Source organism: Carcharhinus amblyrhynchos, chromosome 10, assembly GCF_965287045.1.
Source record: "Carcharhinus amblyrhynchos chromosome 10, sCarAmb.v2.hapA, whole genome shotgun sequence".
In the NCBI taxonomy this organism is placed as follows: domain Eukaryota; kingdom Metazoa; phylum Chordata; class Chondrichthyes; order Carcharhiniformes; family Carcharhinidae; genus Carcharhinus; species Carcharhinus amblyrhynchos.
In genome coordinates, this window is record NC_137333.1 from 96597570 (window position 1) to 96617329 (window position 19760).

At 43.9% G+C, this 19760-nt stretch overlaps 1 protein-coding gene across 1 annotated transcript in view; it reads right to left on the reverse strand.

Moving 5' to 3' along the window:
• Window positions 1–222: 222 nt before the first annotated feature.
• asmtl (acetylserotonin O-methyltransferase-like) overlaps window positions 223–19760 on the reverse strand; it is a 43353-nt gene continuing 23815 nt past the window's right edge. The window contains exons 7-12 of the mRNA XM_080197649.1: window positions 18722–18893; window positions 17133–17299; window positions 14589–14697; window positions 11505–11648; window positions 7837–7959; window positions 223–602 (exon numbers count right to left, since the gene is read on the reverse strand). Of these exons, the coding sequence (XP_080053775.1) occupies window positions 388–602; window positions 7837–7959; window positions 11505–11648; window positions 14589–14697; window positions 17133–17299; window positions 18722–18893 (930 nt within the window). The 3' untranslated portion in view covers window positions 223–387. The remainder of the gene's footprint in view (window positions 603–7836; window positions 7960–11504; window positions 11649–14588; window positions 14698–17132; window positions 17300–18721; window positions 18894–19760) is intronic.

Here is a 19760-nt window from a genome sequence, read left to right on the forward strand (position 1 = left end):
TAAATATGTGAGGCTAAGGGGATAGGGTCTGGGTGAGATTATTCTCAGTTCAGATTCGATAGGCTGAATGGCCTCCTTCTGCACTGTGGGAATTCTATGAACATTCAAAGTGATGGCAATGATTTATATACATCTTCCTCAGAGAAGAAAATGACATTCAAGCTTCATGTGCAATAGATTATGTATATAATTCAAATCTGCAATTAAGAAAAACACGCAGCAATCATTTAATATCAAATTTATTTTACAGAAGCCTAATGTTGCCATGACTGTAACTTACATCAATGCCCATCTCTATTAGAATCAAGTGTTCATTTGTTAACAAGTACATTTGGTTCTTCATTTAAGAAAAAAGCCACTATTCATTAATAAATTGCAATGAAAGAATTATTGCTTGATACACAAAATGGCATCCAGAAGTGTTTCTGTGTGCTTGATCTGTACATTTGTGAAGCCATGTTTGTGTAAGAGCTTCCTATACTCTGACCCACTTCTCTCTCCCCCCATGCTTTGTAAAAACATGCTGAGGGATTGCAGCACTGCTCTGTTGGATTTGGTCTTTTGGTTGTACAGCACCAGCTCAGCAAGTAATAGGCCGCATCCTAAAGATATCCAAAAGAGTTTATTTGATCAGTAAAAGTTCAGAACAATTTACATCGATCAGAAATGTTTCAGAACAATTTAAACAGCAAAGTGCAGCGATAAGAACAGAACAAAATATTCCAGCGGAGGTCGATCTTATACAAATTCAACATAACCTCTTGCTCTTGCACTCATGAACCACATAATAAATCCTAGGATACTGCATGCTTTATTAAGCACTCTCTCACTTGCCCTGCCACCTTCAATGGCTTCAGCACACATACACCCAGATCCCTGTGCTCCCACACTTACTTTTATAGAGTCCCTACAATACAGGTGGAGCCATTCAGCCCATCAGATCTGCATTGATAACAATCCCAGCCAGGCTCTATCCCTGAAATCCCACATATTTACTCTGCTGATCCGCCTGGCAACAATGGGTAGTATTGCATGGTCTATCCACCTTTGGAGTTGTACTCTTTTGTTTTATACTGTCTTTTCATGTCCTTCCTACCAAAATCAATCGCTTCACATTTCCCTGCATTGAATGTCATCTGCCACTCGTTTACTCATTCCATCAAATTGTCTATGTTCTTTGAAGTTTTGCACTATCGTCCTCACAGTTCACAATACTTCCAAGTTCCCTATCATCTGCAAATTTTGAATCAGGTTTGGGTCACTAATATACATCAGGAAAAGAAAGTTTCCCAACACTGATCCCTGGGGAATTTCACTACAAACCTTCCTCCAGCCAGAAGAACAATTATTAACCAGTTATCTCTGTTTTCTATTACTCAGCCAATTTCATATCCCTGTTGATACCGTCATATAATTTTACTCATAACGTGGGAGAATCTCAACTGCCCTTGGGCAACTAGGCATGAGCAATAAATGTTGGCCCAGTCAGCGAGGCCCATGTCCCATGAATGAATAAAAAGAAAATAAATCCGTGGTGCAGCACTATGTCAAATGCCTTTTGGAAGTCCATGTAAACCACATCAACAACATTACTCTAATTTTCTGTAACTTCATCAAAAGCCTCCAACAAATCAGTTAAACACAATTGTCTCTTAGTATATCCATGCTGATTTCCTTAATTAATCTACATTTATCAAAGTGACTATTAACTTTAAGCCAAATAATTGTTTCAAGAAGTTTTTGTGTCATTCATTAAACTAATTGGCCTGTAGTTGACGGGCTTAGCTCTACACTTATTTCTAAACGGGGTGGAACATTTGCAATTCTTCAGTCCTCTGACACCCCTCCTGAGTTTAAGGAAGGCTGAAAAATTATCTTTTTTAAAAACATTTTTACTCCATTCTTAAAGGTGCAAAGCGCAGAGTGGACAGGGCAAGCTGGAATCCATCTCTTTGCTCACTCCAAAAACTAAAATCCAATTGAATCCAATTCAAGGTCTCTATAAGAAAAGCAAACAAGATCCAAGCTGACAAGCTAAGGCATTGCACCCCATCCTGGGCTTGACCCAACACTTCATCTTAGCCAAAAGGCCTAGAACGGAAATTACAATTTCACACAAGCTGGCACTGCTGTGTGGCAACTTCTTGCAAACTATACTCAGTATACCCTCTAGTACTATATTTTACTCTCATTCCATGCTTCTAAAACAGTATTCTACAACACAATCCTCTTTCTTGACATCCTACCTATGACTGTAACACTACATTTTGCACCCTCCTTTCCTTCTTGATGAACGGTATGCTTTGTCTGTGTAGTGCACAAGAAACAATACCTTTCACTGTATATTAATATATGTGTCAATAATAATTCAAATCAAATCAAATCAGGCCAGTGCCTCGGCAATTTCCTCCCTCATTTCCCTCAATATCGTTAGATGCATCTCATCTGGTTCTGGTACCTTCTCAACTTTTTTAAGTACGGGCAGCCAATTCAATGCCTCTTCAATTTTAAACCTATCCCCTGTCTAATTACATCCTCTTTCACTGTGGCCTGGGTAGCATCTTCTTCCTTGGTAAAGGCAGATGCAAAGTATTCAATTAATATCTCGGCTATTCCATGCGTAAATCCAGCTTTTGGTCCCTAATTGGTCTAATTCCTCTTTTTATCACCTTTTTACTATTAATATGCCTATGGAAGGATTTGGGATTCCTTTTTAGGTTGGAACCCAGTCTCTTTTCATACTCTGTCCTTGTTTCTCATATTTGATTTTTCACCTCCCCTCTGAACCTTCCATATTCAGCCTTCTCAACTGCGTTTTCTACCTCACATCTGTCGTGAGCTCACTTTTTCTTCTCTATCCTGGTAGCCATCTCTTTGGTCATCCAGGGAGCTCTGGATTTCTTTACCTGATACTTTGTCTGAACTGCAGAACTCTCTCTGACCTTCTTGTCAGGTGTTGGACCTGGCAAGTTAAATCTGTGCAGCAAACACTCAGAGACATAGGGTAGGACATGGCAGGAAAAGGTAGCACAGTGGTTAGGTTTCTGTACCGGGAACCTCAAAATCAAGAGATTTATTAAGTAAAACTTGGAATAAAAAGCTTGTCAGTAGTGGTAACAATGAAGCAATCGGGTTGTTCAAACACATCCCCTTCGCTCATATTTTATGGCATGGGTGTAAACAGACTGAATGACATTACTATTCCAATGAACAAATTGGCACACAAAAAGAGCAGATGCTGTTGGCATAAGAACATAAGAAATAGGAGCAGGAGTAGGCCATCTAGCCCCGCGAGCCTGCCCCGCCATTCAATAAGATCATGGCTGATCTGTCGTGGCTCAGTTCCACATTCCCGCCCTCTCCCCATAACCCTTAATCCCCTTGCCTATCAAAAATCTATCTACCCGCGTCTTAAATATATTCAGCGAGGCAGCCTCCACCGCTTCAACAGGCAGAGAATTCCAGAGACTCACCACCCTTTGAGTGAAGAAGTTCCTCCTCAACTCTGTTCTAAACTGCCCCCCCCCCTTATTTTGAGGCTGTGCCCTCTAGTCCTACTGTCCTTTCTGAGCAGGAAGAGCCTCGCCACCTCTATCCTATCCATCCCATTCGTCATCTTATACATCTCAATGAGATCTCCCCTCATTCTTCTAAACTCTAACGAGTACAAGCCTAGTTTATTCAGCCTCTCCTCATAGTTCAAACCCCTCAACTCCGGTATCAGCCTAGTAAACCTCCTCTGCACTCCCTCCAAGGCCAAAATATCCTTGCGTAAGTGCGGCAACCAAAACTGCACACAGTACTCCAGCTGCGGCCTCACCAGTGCCCTGTACAGTTGCAGCAAGACCTCCCTACTTTTATATTCAATCCCCCTCGCTATGAAGGCCAGCATCCCATTCGCCTTCCTGACCACCTGCTGCACCTGCAGGCTGGGTTTTTGCGACTCATGCACAAGGACCCCGAGGTCCCTCTGCACCGTTGCATGCTGCAGTTTTTCGCCATATAAGTAATAGTCCTTCCTACCATTATTTCTACCAAAGTGGACAACTTCACACTTGCCAACATTAAATTCCATTTGCCAGTTCCTGGCCCATTCGCCCAGCCTATCTAGATCCCTCTGCAGACTTTCCACACCCTCTGCACAATTTGCCGTTCCACCAATCTTGGTGTCATCAGCAAATTTCGACACCATACACTCGGTTCCCTCCTCCAGATCATCTATATAAATGGTAAATAGCTGAGGCCCCAGCACCGACCCCTGGGGCACTCCACTGGTCACCATCCGCCAATCCGAATAGCACCCATTGACCCCCACTCTCTGCCTCCTATTTGACAGCCAATTCCCTATCCACGCTAACACCCTACCCCCAACTCCATGCCCCCTAACCTTCTGTAACAACCTCTTGTGCGGCAAAATAACAAAATGTATTTTCTATGTTATAAGCAGCAATTGTTGCCAAGAATGGAGAATTTCAGTTGCAAGGAAGGCCGGATAAAAGCTTGGGGTGTTTTCTTTGGATAGATTGGGGCGGCACAAAGATTAGCACTGTGCCAGGGACCCAGGTTCAATTCCTGACTTGGTTCACTGTCTGTGAGGAGTCTGCACGTGCTCCCCGTGTCCGCATGGGAGTCCTCCAGGTGTTCCAGTTTCCTCACACAATCCAAAGGTGCACAGGTTAGGTGGATTGGTCATGCTAAATTGCCCTTTGGTGTCAGTGAGACTAGCAGGGTAAATGCATGGGGTTGTGGGATAGGGTCTGGGTGGGGTTGTGGTCGGTATAGACTCGATGGAACTGAATGGCCTTCTTCTACACTGTAGGGATTCTATGATAATCTATGATAGAAGAGAAAGAAGGATGGTTTAATTCAACTCCCGCCGTTCGCGGGGCTTCCGTTCCTGCGAATTCATGCAAAATGTGAAATCGTGAATGGCCAACTTGCACACACGTAGCGTCGGCACCCGCACAGTGCGCACTACGTAGGAAAAGTGCAAGTTTTTAACTGGCGGATGAGTGAAGTGGTGGGTCCACAAACCGCAATTACTTGTGCACCAACATTCGCGGGGTGGGAGGGGGGACATGTCTGCGATGGGGGGGGGGGGGGGGTGGTTATGAACAGTGGGAGTTAACTGCATTGATACAATTGAGGGCCATATGCAGAGTGGATAGGAAGGATCCTTTTTCCTTTAGCTAGAAGGTCAGTAAGCCGGGAAATAAAACAGAAGCTTTAGAGAGAGGTCAGGAGAAAATATTTTTACTCAGGGTGAGATGAAAGTCTGGAACTCACTGCTTCAATGGATGGCAAAAGTGGAAAGTATCATTGCATTTAAAATATACTTTGATTTGAGCTTGGAATGCCAAATTTACAGGGTTATTGACTAAAAGCAAGTGAAATGCCAAACTTACAGGGTTATTGTGGGGCAAAGGTGGTTCGCTCTTTTTTTGCTCAGCAAAAAAACATTATGGACTAAATGGCCACCATCTGTGCCATAGAATTTCAAATGTTTATGTTTCAGTATGTTCAGAAGACATTTTGCTTCAAGGGGAGCATGAAATTAATTCCAATAATTCCAGACACCTTCATTTAATTTGCATTTCTTTCACTCCCATTCCATGCTTTTCTCTTTTCTTTCACCTCTCTACGTATTTTTTCCATTGATTTTCATTTTCCCTTTCCAAAATCACTGTCAGATGATTTTTTTGTCTCCAATTTTCACTGTTCTCAGTTTTTGACGCCTTTATTTTTAATCAAGCACATCCGCACTTTTCAGATTAGATTCTGGGTTTCCATCAGAACACGTTAGACAGCGGGTTGGAAACCTCCAAAGCAACTTTGAATCACAGATTGATGGCAGAGCAGAAATGAGACCATTTGGTCCATCAGGTGGTGGAATTGGGTACAATTACAACATTTAAAAATAATCTGGACAGGTACATGAATGGGAAAGGTTTAGAGGGATATGGGCCAAACGCAGGCAAATGGGACTAGTTCACTTTGGGAAACCTTGTCAGCATGGACAAGTCGGACCAAAGGGCCTGCTTCCATGCTGTATATCTCTATGACTCTATATCCATGCTGGCTCCCCACAAGAGCAACACAATTAGTTCCACTCCTCTGTCCTTTTTCCCTGTGACTTCACAAGTGCTTGGCCAACTTTCTTTTGAAACCTGCCTCCAACCACACAATTAGGCAGTGTATCTCACAACCTAACCACTCATTGTGTCCAAATATCTTTCGTTACGTTGCAGTTGCCTCTTTTGCAATTCGTCTGAAATTACCCCTCTGGTTCTTCAGCCTTCTGCCGGTAGAACAATGGAATTCATAACGGGCCAATCCCACTCTGACAGTTACAAAGCACAGAATCACCAAACATCTCTAAGTTCCCCCGAAACAGTAATCTACCCTGTAACTGGTTCTGATACTGTCGCTGGAACTGTAGCGCCTCACCCACCACGGAATCGGAGCGGGCGAAGGTCTGACAATCTTGTTGACCTCGGGTGGGAATTTCTGGTTTTGCTTCAGTGAGACGCAAAATCCTGCCCATTATTTTTCTCTCCCCTGCTCCCCCCCCCACCCCCCCCACCACCACCCCACTAGATTTTACAATCTTGAACCTTGCACCCACAAAGTTAATGCAAACAGGAATACCTTTTGCCATTCAAAAACACTCTGCTCATATTTATTTATTCATTTTTATGGGATGTGGACATCGTCTGCTCAGCCAACATTTATTATCGACCTGTAATTACCCTTGAGAAGGTGGTGGTCAGCTGCCTTCTCAAACTGCTGCAGTTGCTATGATGTAGGTACATTTACAGTGCTGTTAGGGAGGAAGAATTTTGATCTCGTGACAGTGAAGGAACGGCCTTTCTATTTTCAACGCAGAATGGTGAATGGCTTGGAGGGGAACTTCCAGGTGATGGTGTTCCCAAGTATCTGCTGCCCTTGTCCTTCTAGATGGTAGAAGTTGCGGGATTGGAAGGTACTGTCGAAGGAGTGTTGGTAAATTCCTGCAGTGTATCTTGTAGATGGTACGCACTGCTGCCACTGCTTGCCAGTGGTGGGGGGAGTGAATGCTTGTGGAAGGGGTACAAACCAAATGGGTTGCTTTGCCCTGGATGGTGTCAAGCTTCAGTCTTATCTCTGGCACCGATGTATTGGGTTCCTCCATCATTGAGGATGGAGATATTTATGGAGTCTTGTCCTCCAGTAAGTTGTTTAATTGTCCACCTCCATTCATGACTGAATATTGCAGGACTGCAAGAGCCTGGCTTGTTTTAAAATAAAATGTGCACTGAATGTGGGCCTCAGTGGCACTTACTGCTCATCCCAAATTGCTTGAGAAAAAATAGAGCAGAGTTATTTTTTTGAATTGCTGTCCTCATGTGCTGTATGTACATTAATAGCTCTGTTAGGAGTTCTGGATTTTAAACCAACAATGATGAAGGATGATACACTTCCAAGTCAGGATGGTGTGAGACTTGGAAGGGGACTTGTGAGGATGGTGGTCCCATGCACCTGCAGATCCTGATGTTTTAGATGGTAGAGATGGCGCTGTCAAATAAACTTTGGCAAGTTGCTGCCGTGCACCTTGTAGACAGTACACACAGCAGCTAGTGTGCCAACGATGGAGGGAGCGAATATTTAGTCGATGGGCACTGATCAAACTCACTGATTAAAATTAAAAGGGAAATGGGGTGAGTGCAATGTCCAAAGTTAATATTACTGTCAACTGGTTAGTAAAACATTCAAACGGTGACGGAGCCTTTCCTTCCTGAAAGAACACAACAAGATAACTTCTGCCCGAAGAAGATTTATGTAAGAAGATCCCATTACCTGGTTTGCACTTCTGAGAGAGTTTGCTTAACAAGACGTCAACCTTGTCTTCCTTCCAGTAATGAAGAATATTTGCCAGAATGTAAAGGTCTGCCTCTGGTAGGTCATCTGTGAAGAGGTCTCCTTAAGAAGATTGAGGGGTTGGGTGGGGTGGAAGGCAGAGTGGCAGAGGGAAAAAACTAATGTTAAAACACTGTTTGGCCCGCTGAGTATTTCCAGCACTTTCTGCTGATACTTCAGAACTCCTACACCTACAGTACTTTGCTTTTCATTTATGGGGAAAAAACAACCCTTAAAAATAACATAGCATTGCTGATAACTGTTAGCTCCTGGTGTTTGGAAATGACTCTAGTTAGAGCGTGAGCCTAATTTTGCAACATCCCTGGCGCATTCACCGTTCATGTTGTTTTTACAACCGTGTCACTATGATCACACATTAACCTGCCTAAAGTGCGCACGTTTGATCAAGGTCACGCTACATTGAAGATCTAACAGCTTTAAAATGCGGAAATAAAAAGGCTGATTTTGCGTACAGCTTTTGCAACAGGGCAGCTTAGGAGTAACTTCCGGTCTACTTCAGATCTTCTCTCAGGTACAGCCGTGTTGGTCATTCCCGTTCGTGGCCCAAGTGAGTCTCCTATCCAGAAGTGTGCTCACCTGTCCAGTATCATATTTGATAGTGTAACTGAGGATGGGGCATGAGGGTCCTCTGGACACAGTATTTACTGCACACCCACTTGTGCTTTTACACTCAGCAGTTGGACTGTGAAAAACACTGAAGATGAGGTCAGGTTCAATCATTAAACTGCTTCATTTTAAGGTAGACAGTGAATGTACCGAGAGAATATTCATAGAATCCCTAAAGTGCAGAAAGAGGCCATTCGGCCCATCGAACCTGCACTGACAACCATCCCACCCAACTCCACGTATTTACCCCGCTAATTTCTCTAACTGGAACAGGCAAGGCTCGCAGAACGGAAATCTCCATTGGCCTCAGCTGAGATTTTCCGATCTTTGGAGTGTGGGAGGAAACCGGAGCACCTGGAGGAAACCCGCACAGACACAGGGAGACCGCGCAAGCTCCACACAGACAGTCACCCAAGGTGGGAACTGAACCCAGATCCCTGGCGCTGGGAAGCAGCACTGCGAACCACTGTGCCACCATGCACAACATTGTAAGAATATCTCAATTACTTTGTTCAATTGTTATTTTCCTGAAGGAGAGGAAAATAAAGCTCCCCTTTTCACAGGCCGATCTAATTGTTTTTGTTATTTTCTTTCTAGATAACTGACGCCAACATTTGGCGGCAAGCAAGGCTTCCATCTTGTAGTCTCTTGTTAAAAGCCTACCTTACTGGCCCATACCTTGCTTGTGCTCCCAGAATTGCATGGGTTCTTGTTCCAACCTCTTTCCATTTTGTGTTTTTCAGTTGCCCTCTCTGTAAAACTGATCCTCCTCAACTGGGGCCTGGGTCTCCACAAACCTCTCTTGCTGTCTTCTCCTCATGAACAGGGCCCATTCTCACTTAATGATTCTGGAGTGAGTCACCCGCCTCTACTTCAGTTTGAGCAGATTGTGAATATTGGCTTAGCTAGCTTGAACGTACATTTTTAATGCCTGGAACATTCAACATCTGGTGCTCGAAATTCAATTTAAAGACTATTAGTGTCAGATGATGGAAGCACTGACCTTAGTTTGGATTCACTCACACTAACTGAATGGTTTACCAATAACTCACCGCTTAGCGCACATCAAAAATGTTGTGGACTCTGATCAACCTCACTTGAATGGCATTCCACTGTTGGGAAAATTAGCCCCCCAAAAAAGTATGATCTTTAAAACTTTCCGGTGAGGGATTCCACCAGGATACTCTTTGAGGCCTCTCTGGTGGCACAGTGCCGCAGTAGTTAGCATTGCTACTTCACAGTGCCAGGGATCCAGATTTGATTCCTGGCTTGGGTCACTGTCTGTACAGAGTTTGCACGTTCTCCTCGTGTCTGTGTGGGTTTCCTCCGGGTGCTCCGGTTGTTCCCGCATGTCCCCACCCCTCCCCCTCCACACCCCCACGCAATCCAACGATGTGGGGGTTAGGCAGATGGGCCATGCTAAATTGTCCCTTACTGTCTGGGGGACTAACTAGGGTAAATGCGTAGGGTTATGGGGATAGGGCCTGGATGATTGGTGCAAACTCGATGGGCCAAATGGCCTCTTCTGCAATGTAGATTCTATGATCCTGAACAGATCAGAAGATTGATGACAATCTTGAATTCACTACCACAGTAAGTAGTTGAGGCCAAAACGTTGTTTGATTTCAAGAATAAATTAGATCTAGCTCTTGGGGCAATAGGGATCAAGGGACTGGGGGCGGGGGTGGAAGGAGGCTGGAACAGGATACAGAATTTGATGATCAGCCATGATCAAAATGAATGGCGCAGCAGGCTCCAATGCTTCTATTTTCTATGTTTCTTTCTTCCACCTCCAATTTTCCAACCTTCTCCGGCAGAATCTTCCTAGCCTCTATTTTTGCTATTACAAATACGGTGAGTAATCCTGTGGACTTTGTTCTTGTGCCTCCCACAGGTTCCTAGTCCAGCAGGTAATCAGATAACCCAAGCAGGTAATCCACTGCATTGTTAATGATGTGGGAAAAGATGTTAACTGAAGCCTCTGTTGCCCGATACAAGTGAATAATAAAAAAGTCTCACTGCGTTACTCCAAAGGGAGTGAAATCTTCTGCTTTCCTGCCAACACTTGTTTATTGACTAATACGACCACAGATTATTCGTCCAACTGTTTGCAGGAAGCTTTGGTCTAACAGCTGGTTGACACGTGTGTTTGTACAATTAGTCACCATTTCCAAGTAAATCATAACTGAAAAATGACTTGCTAAGGCAATATATTGACACAAAAAATTATTTTCTTCCTCCTTTTAGCCAGATCTTTATAACGTAGAAACCAAAAGGAAAAGTTACAATTGCGGAACGACCTCAGTCCACAAGATTTAAATAAGTCCCATGTTTGCCTTTGGCAAAGGGACTTCCCAGATGGGAGGAAGGGACCCAGCAGCTTTCAAATGCTGCAGCATATTAAAGTCCTGTTTAATTTCTCTTCAGTCCAGGGCCCAGGTTCAATTCCAGCCTCGGGTGAGTGTCCGTGTGGAGTTTGCAAGTTCTCTCTTGTCTACGTGGGTTTCCTCCGGGTGCTCTGGTTTCCTCTTACACTCCAAAGATGTGTGGGTTAAGTTGATTGCCCATGCTAGATTTCCCCTTAGTGTCAGGGGGATTAGCAAGGTAAAAACATATGGTTACGGGGAGAGGGCTATGGTGGGATTGTTGTCGGTGCAGGCTTGATGGGTCGAATGGCCTCCTTCTGCACTGTAGGGATTCTACAATTCTATGAAGTCTGCTGTCACAGTGAAGAAACTGGTTTCAATGGGGAGAACTGGTCCCTTCAGTCCGGACATCTGAAGAGGGGCAGTGCCGAAAATGCCTACTGCTAAACATTTGTTTAATTATTCGAGCTGCCCTCAATTCAGTTTGCTAAATCTTCCATCAAAATTTACCAATCCAATTTAATTGCAAGATATAAGACAATTACGAGAGAAAGAAATTCAAGCTTGACATTTGCACCCAAAGTAAAACAAACCAAAACTGATGCTGAGAGTTACCTTCTCTGAAAGTAATTCGACACAGGTTTTGACCTTGCGGGTGGAATTTCTTAACCTTTTCCAACATTTGCGGCAGGTTAAATACAATGAGTGTCATGTCTTGATATGCATTTGCCATCTCATATGTTAAAGCTCCCGCACATCCTGCAAAAGGAAAGTAACTTCGATTATAATTACAATCTGTTTAGTATCAAAACTGACTGAAGAGTTATCATTAACTTCCTTGGGATCTACTTTGTTCAGCTTAATGCTGAAAGAAGATTCCTGATCTGCATTTGAAAATGTGGGACATAGGGCTGGATGAACATCATGGGTGAACTCTTCTGGTCCTTCACACCAGTGGGATCTTTGGTGCTGCCGACAGCGCAGCACTGCTGTGGGTTTTCTGACAGAGTGGGGTAGAATCAATGGGAAATCCCACTGATCCTGGTGGGATCAAAAGATCCTGCTGCCGCGTAACAAGAAAATCTGGCCCTTTATGTGTTCTGCTGAAAAAAACAGGCCCAAGGCGACATAATGGAGGCATTTAAAATGATGTTAAGGCTTCGATATAATGGGTACACAAAGAACGTTCCCTCTTGTCGGGAAGAGCACGAGAGGCCATCAATAAAAGGCAATCACCAAGAAATCTACTGGAGTACTGTGTGCAGTTTTGGGCGCCGCACCTGCGCAAGGATATTTTGGCCCTGGAGGGAGTGCAGAGGAGGTTTACTAGGCTGATACCGGAGTTGAGGGGATTGAGCTATGAGGAGAGGCTGAATAAACTAGGCTTGTACTCGCTAGAGTTTAGAAGAATGAGGGGAGATCTCATTGAGACGTATAAGATGATGAATGGGATGGATAGGATAGAGGTGGAGAGACTCTTCCCGCTCAAAAAAGACAGTAGGACTAGGGGGCACAGCCTCAAGATAAAGGGGAGGCGGTTTAGAACGGAGTTGAGGAGGAACTTCTTCACTCAAAGGGTGGTGAATCTCTGGAATTCTCTGCCCGTTGAAGTGGTGGAGGCTGCCTCGCTAAATATTTTTAAGAAGCGGGTTGATGGGTTCTTGATAAGCGAGGGGATTAAGGGTTATGGGGAGAGGGCGGGAAAGTGGAACTGAGCCACAACAGATCAGCCATGATCTTATTGAATGGCGGGGCAGGCTCGAAGAGCTAGATGGCCTACTCCTGCTCCTATTTCTTATGTTCTTATGAATTCAGAAGAAAACATACCGAGAGAGTGGTGATAATGTGGAACTAATGTACCATAGAGAATACTTGAAGTAACAAGTATAGATGTGTTTAAGGGAAAAACCAGACAATCGTATGAGGGAGATGGGAATAATGGGTTATGTTGGTAGATTTAGATGTGAAAAGATAGGCGGAGGCTCGACTAGACCATAAACATTGGCATGGCCTGTTGCTGTGCCTTATGTCCACTGGATAGTCAGAAGCTTTTTCACAGGGGGAAAGAGTCAATTACTAAAGGGCGTAGGTTTAAGGTGCGAGGGGCAAAGTTTAAAGGAGATGTATGAGGCAGATTTTTTACACAGAGGGTGGTGGGTGCTTGGAACTCGTTGCTGGGGAAGGTAGTGGAAGCAGATACGGTGGCGACTTTTAAGGGGCATTTTGACAAATACATGAACAGGATGGGAATAGAGGGAATATGGTCCCCGGAAGAGTAGAGGGTTTTAGTTAAGTCGGGCAGCATGGTCGGTGCAGGCTTGGAGGGCTGAAGGCCCTGTTCCTGTGCTGTAATTTTCTTTGTTCTAAACTTGGGGAAACCAACAGGTCAACCAGCAATCTTTGAACCATCTCTGAGCAAGCTACCCAGAATGAGAGTTCTCTACAATTCTTGGTAGCCTGGATCAAGAATCAAAATTGAGGCCTTCACCAAACAGAACTCCCTTAATTACATTAACTCCTTGCCACTCCCTTCAAACATTTCAGGTTCGCTCAGAATATTCCTCCTTCAATAAATTTCCTCTAACTTTCACCTTTTTTTTAGTCTACTTACATGTAACTTCCAATTCCATGCTCAAGTCTTCATTGAATGTGCAGTGCAGTTCAGCCAGTAGCTTTGATTCTAGAAGTGAAGTTGACTATGAGAAACTTTCCTGCTCAGGGGCCCTGATGCATTGATGTGCAGCAGTCCAGAGATTATCACGCAGGATACAAACAAGCCACTCAAAGATTACAACCTTAAAGGGACCACGCAGGGCAATAAATGGCCCACGCACAGCATAGGGAAATTAGAGAGAACATTTGCTGGGAGCCCTTATTGTACTGCAGTGGCCTCAAACATGAGACGCAGGAGTGAAAATATGACACACGGCTATAATTAAAACATATTCTTAGAGCAAGTGGGTTAAACTACAGTTTTATCTCTTTATGAACCATCTCAAGGACTGCAAGGATTCAAGGAGGAGCCTCAACATCACTTTCTCAGGACAACTAGATATGGGGTATATTTCTGGCCCAGCCAGCGCCCCAGACATCGAAAAAGCAACAAGATAAATGTGGCACTGAGATTAAAGATCTCGCACTCTTTTTATTCTTTTATGGGATGTGGGCGTCCCTAGCGAGCCCAGCATTTGTTGCCCATCCCTAATTGCCTATTTCAGAAGGCTGTTAAAAGTCAACCACATTGCAGTGAGTCTGGAGTCACATGTAGGCCAAACCGGGTAAGGACGGCAGATTTCCTTCCTTTTTTTTCTGCAACAATCGACAATGGTTTCACTGTCATCATAAGACGTTTAATTCCAGATTTTTTTTTTAATTGAATGCAAACTTCACCATCTATTGTGGTGGGATTCGAACCTGGAATTCCCAGAATGTTACCCTGGGTCTCTGGATTACTAGTCTCCAGCGACAATACCACGGTGCTGCTGCCTCTCCTTTTTTTCCTATTACAAATTCACTTTTAAGGTGTGAGGGGCCAAATGGCCTGCTCCTGCGCCTTATTTCCGATGATGCTCCCAGTTTGGAGACCGCTGTACAGCAAAGTACAGGGAGAGATGGGGGAGAAGAAAGATTTTTATCAACTTAATTTCAGTTTGTAGAGAGAAAAAAAAAAGTACAATTACATTTTTAAAAAATACGTACCTCCCAAGTCACAAGCTGTTTTAAATGATGAAAGATCAAATGCCGTGACAATGTCATTCCCTGTCACTTTGATAAAACTGTTAATTGCAGCTGGTGTTTGTTCTGAATTCTGTTGATAGAGAAGCTCAAGTTAAATTGTCACTAAAAGTAAATGGCTCAATGGCGACAATTCAGGTCAATGAATGAATGTCAACACAAAATATAAATTAATAAATATATATCCTACGGCACTGAAGCAAGTGCAGTCTCGAAGCATACAATGAGATTGGAAGAGAGGGGTTTCTTAGACCAGGCTGTGCAGATGCAATTCTCTCCCTACTTTAATTTCGTACATGCTTTTACACTCCTGATAAAGCATGGTGGCACAGTGGTTAGCACTGCTGCCTCTCAGCACCAGGGACCCGGGTTTGATTCCCAGCTTGGGTGACTGCCTGTGTGGAGTTTGCATGTTCTCCCCATGTCTGTGTGGGTTACCTCTAGTTTCCTCCCACAGTCCGAAAGACGCACTGCTTAGGTGCATTGGCCACGCTAAATTCTCCCTCAATGAACCCGAAAAGGCGCCGGAGTGTTGGCAACAAGGGGATTTCCACAATAACTTTGTTGCAATGTTAACCTAAGTCTACTTGTGACACTAATAAATTAAACTTTAAATGTTAACTTTGTCTCTCACTCCATAGATGCTGCTTGACCTGCTGAATATTTCCAGCTTGTTCTATTCTGATTTCAGATTTCCAGCATCCGTGGCATACATTTTTGAATCTCTTTCTTCGCTGCTAGTTGAGGGATAATTATCAGTCAAGATATACCATCTCTTCTTCAAAATAATGCCATGGGATCTTCTACTAAAGAGGCCAGACCAGTGTCAAACAGACTCAAAATGCTGGCTCTATTCTGTCTCCACAGATGCTATTAGACCTACTGAGATTTTCCAGCATTTTCTATTTTTGTATTAGGCTAGACTAACATCCCTTGATGTTATACTAAGGGATGTTATAGCTCTTGGTATAACATCCTACCCAAAAGATGGAAAATCCGAAATTCCAGTGTCAATCGAAATCAAACAGACCTGTCCCATCTCCTTTTTTAAACAATCCACTGGCTAATTTTAAAAGAATCATTCGAAGGATGTGGGTGTCATTGGCTGGGCCAGTATTTATTGCCCAAACCTAATGCAGAATTTCTTTGGAACTGAAACTTGGCAGAAGCTAGAACTGGTTGCAATTATACAGAGTGCAGAAGGAGGCCTTTCAGCCATCAAGTCTGCACTGACTCTCTAACAGAGTATTTCACCCTATCCTCATAACCTCACACATTTCCCACGGCTGATTCATCTAACTAACACATCTTGAGACACTAAGGGGCAATTTAGCACAGCCAATCCAACAAACCTACACACCTTTGGACTGTGGGAGGCAATTGGTGGACCTGGAGGAAACTCACGCAGACACGTGGAGAATGTGCAACTCCAGTCACCCAAGGCCAGAATTGAACCTGGGTCCCTGGCGCAGTTAGGCAGTGTTAACCATGTGCCACCCATGGTTGCTGTTAATTCCTTTTAGTGTTGAGAGACAAGACAGGTTTCCTCTCAACAATCAGCATCGTCTCTTTAGGAGTGCTTCTGTATCCACTGTGGTTTTTGTCACTGAGCTTTAGTGCAGTGAGACCTGAAAAATGCAATCAGTAGTAAAAATGGAGTCCACTGGCTTTTCATAAATTCAGTCTGGAATGTGAAACACTGTTTGCTAGGCCAGCATTGATTGCCCATTCCTAATTACCCGAGGTGGTGGTGGTGAGCTGTCTTCCTGAACTGTTGCTGTCCTATTTATGTAGGTACGCCCATACTGCTATTAGGGAGGGAGGTCTAAGATTCTGACAGCAAACCACATTCTGGAGATAAAGGTCTCTTAGTGTATTGCTATACCAGTGTGGCACGGTGGCACAGTGGTTAGCACTGCTGCTTCAGAGCGCCAGGGACCTGGGTTCGATTCCTGGCTTGGGTCACTGTCTGTGTGAAGTTTGCACGTTCTCCCCATGTCTGCATGGGTTTCCTCCGGGTGCTCCGGTGTCCTCCCACATTCTGAAAGATGTGCTGGTTAGGTGCATTGATCCAAACAGGCGCCAAACTGTGGCGACAAGGGGAATTTCACAGTAAGTTCATTGCAGTGTTAATGTAAGCCTTACTTGTGACTAATAAATAAACTTTAACTTTCTGCCCTAGTCTGCTTGGGTTTCCTCCAGCTGCTCCAGTTTCTTCCCACAGTCTGAAAGATGTGCTGGTTAGGTGCATCGGCCATGCTAAATTCTCCCTCAGTGTACCCCAAACAGGGGCCAGACTGTGGCTGCTAGGGGATTTTCACAATAACTCCACTGCAGTGTTAATGTGAGCCAACTTGTGACATTAATAAATAAACTTTTAACTTTAAACATTACGTTAAAGGAGCTTTCAGAATAAAAATTACCGCTGACTCGCAATGATACCCAAAGGATAATGGCAGAAAAGGCTTTCTGGAGTTTCAATTGCAAAAAAACAAGTCAACACTTTACCTGAAATAAATCGTCAGCCTTTTTTCCACTGGAACCTTCCTTTATGGCTGAATCCAGATGAGCAAAAAGTGGCCAAGTGCAATCGTTAGTGTAGATAATATAGTCGTGTATAGAATTTTCACTGCCTGACACCAGATATTTGTTCGCAAATTGTGTGTTGTTGTACACTGCAAAAACAAAACGGAAAGAAAGGAAACCACATATGGATACGTGATTTACTGCTGTGCCATAACTGGACAACATACCCACCCATCTTTGCAGGTTAAAATGATTATTATGCTGTAGCTAAGCACAAATACTTTCTGACTGGCAATACCCAACTGCCGTTCAATGTTGTGTGCAATTCTGGGAACTCTATCACAGAAATACTTAATTTAGATATGGAAAGATTACAGGTTAGAATTGGTAGGACAATGCTACAAATGAGGATGTGTTATGAGACACTGGGACGTGAGGGGGTGTACTTACAGGAGTAGAGAATAAGGTTGATTCCCAGAATGGCAGGACTAACATATGAAGAGAGACTGGATCGACTGGGCTTGCACTCAGTGGAATTTAGAATGAGAGGGGGTCTCATAGAAACGTATAAAATCCTGATGGGACCGGATAGGCTAGATGTGGGAAGAATGTTCCCGATGTTGGGGGATCCAGAACTAGAGGTCACAGTCTAAGAATAAGCGGTAAACTATTCAGGACTGAAATAGGAAAGAACTTCTTTACTCAGAGAATTATGAACCTGTGGAATTCTCTGCCAGAAGAAAAAACTTGGAGCCCAGTTTGTTCGATATGTTCAAGAGGGAGCTGGACGTGGCCCTTGTGGCTAAAGGGTTCTCAAGGCATATGGAGAGAGAAGCAGCAGTGGGATATGGTCACTGCATGATGAGCCATGATCATATTGAATGGTGGTGCAGACTCAAAGGGCCAACTGGCCGACTCCTGTTCCTATTTTCCATGTTTCTATGTAAGAAGATATGAAAGGAGTCAATTCTTTGGGTCTGTTCCACCAGTCAGGAAGATTGTCCTGAACGAATTCAATGACTGCACCAGGGACCTGGGTTCGATTCCCAATCTGGGTCACTGTCTGTGTGGAGTCTGCACATTCTCCCTGGGTTTCTTCCCACAGTCTGAAAGACATGCTGGTTAGTTGCATTGGCCAAGATAAATTCTCCCTGAGGGTACCCGAATAGATGCCAGAGTGCAGCGACAAGTGATTTTCTCAGTAATTTAATTGCAGTGTTAATGCAAGCCTACTCGTGACGAATAAATAAGCTTACTTGAGATAAAAACATGGGATCACTTGCAGTACTGATGACAATGAAGCAGGGAAGATATTAGGGCAGGCCAAGTAGTAACAAGGAAGTCTTCCATTCCCCAAATTTCCTTAATTCCTGGTTGATATTCATGTCCCCTGTACAGTAAAGCAGCCTAATATTGTCTGTTTTACAAGGAGCTCTATGAAAATGCTGACAATAAAGTATTCAGTAAAATCTGCACAAAACAGAAAAGCAGGGAAACAAGGAACAGCAAATGGGGATAGTACCTCCACAGGCACGAAACACAGGACTACCTCAACAGCAAGTGTCACTAACCCTTCGAAGTCCCCGGAGATCTTTCCAGCAAGTTCAGTGATACACAGGCATTTAAGAGACGTTCCGTCCCTTCAACTGTGGCCGCTAATCTCTGAGCAACTTCTGAAACATGTAATCCGTGATGTGCGCTGAATACATCAAACACTTTCAACTTAGAAGCTGTGAATAAGACCTGTAAAGGTATTTAAAACATTGTAGTTAGCTACTGGGAAAAGATAGAGTCGAAAAAATGTAAGGAGATTGGTGATATACTATTCAATATAACAAACGTGACGCAGATGGTTGCCATGTTAAAATGTTGGATGATGGCCACTTCAAAATTAACATACAGAGCTCTGTTTGAAAGGCTTCCAACTCACTTTTAAAAAAGGCCCAAAGTGCATTTCAACATCAACAACCAACTATTGTTACACAATTCATGGATATTTAGCAGAGCCTAGACTTTAGGTAAACACACAGAAGTGAATAAACACAAACAGGTTTGTTTCAAGCTACTCGACAAAGGAATTGTACTTCTCCTTTCAATACCCATTCCACATTTTTCCTTCCACATTGAAATCTAATTAGAGTCATAGAGCAATAGAATTGCTACCGTACAGAAGGAGGCCATTCAGCCCATCTGTTCCAACCACATCCCACCCAGGCCCTATTCCTGTAATGCCACACAACTATCCGGCTAAACCCCCTGACGCTAGGGTCAATTTAACATGGCCAATCAACCTACTCAATGCACATCTTTGGACTGTGGGAGGAAACGGAGCACACAGAGGAAACCCATGCAGACACAGGGAGAAAGTGCAAATTCCACACAGTCACCCGAAGCCGGAACTGAACCTAGGTCCTTGGCGCTGTGAGGCAGCAGCGTTAACTACTGTGTCACCGTGCTGCCCCCAGTGCAGCATGGAAGTGGGCCCTTTGGCCCAACTGGTTCATGCTGACCACGATACCTTCCAGCTAGTCCCAACTGCCTGTGTTTGGCCCACATCCTGCTAATCCTTTCCCATCCATGTATTTATCAATTCTTGCCACTGTATTGATC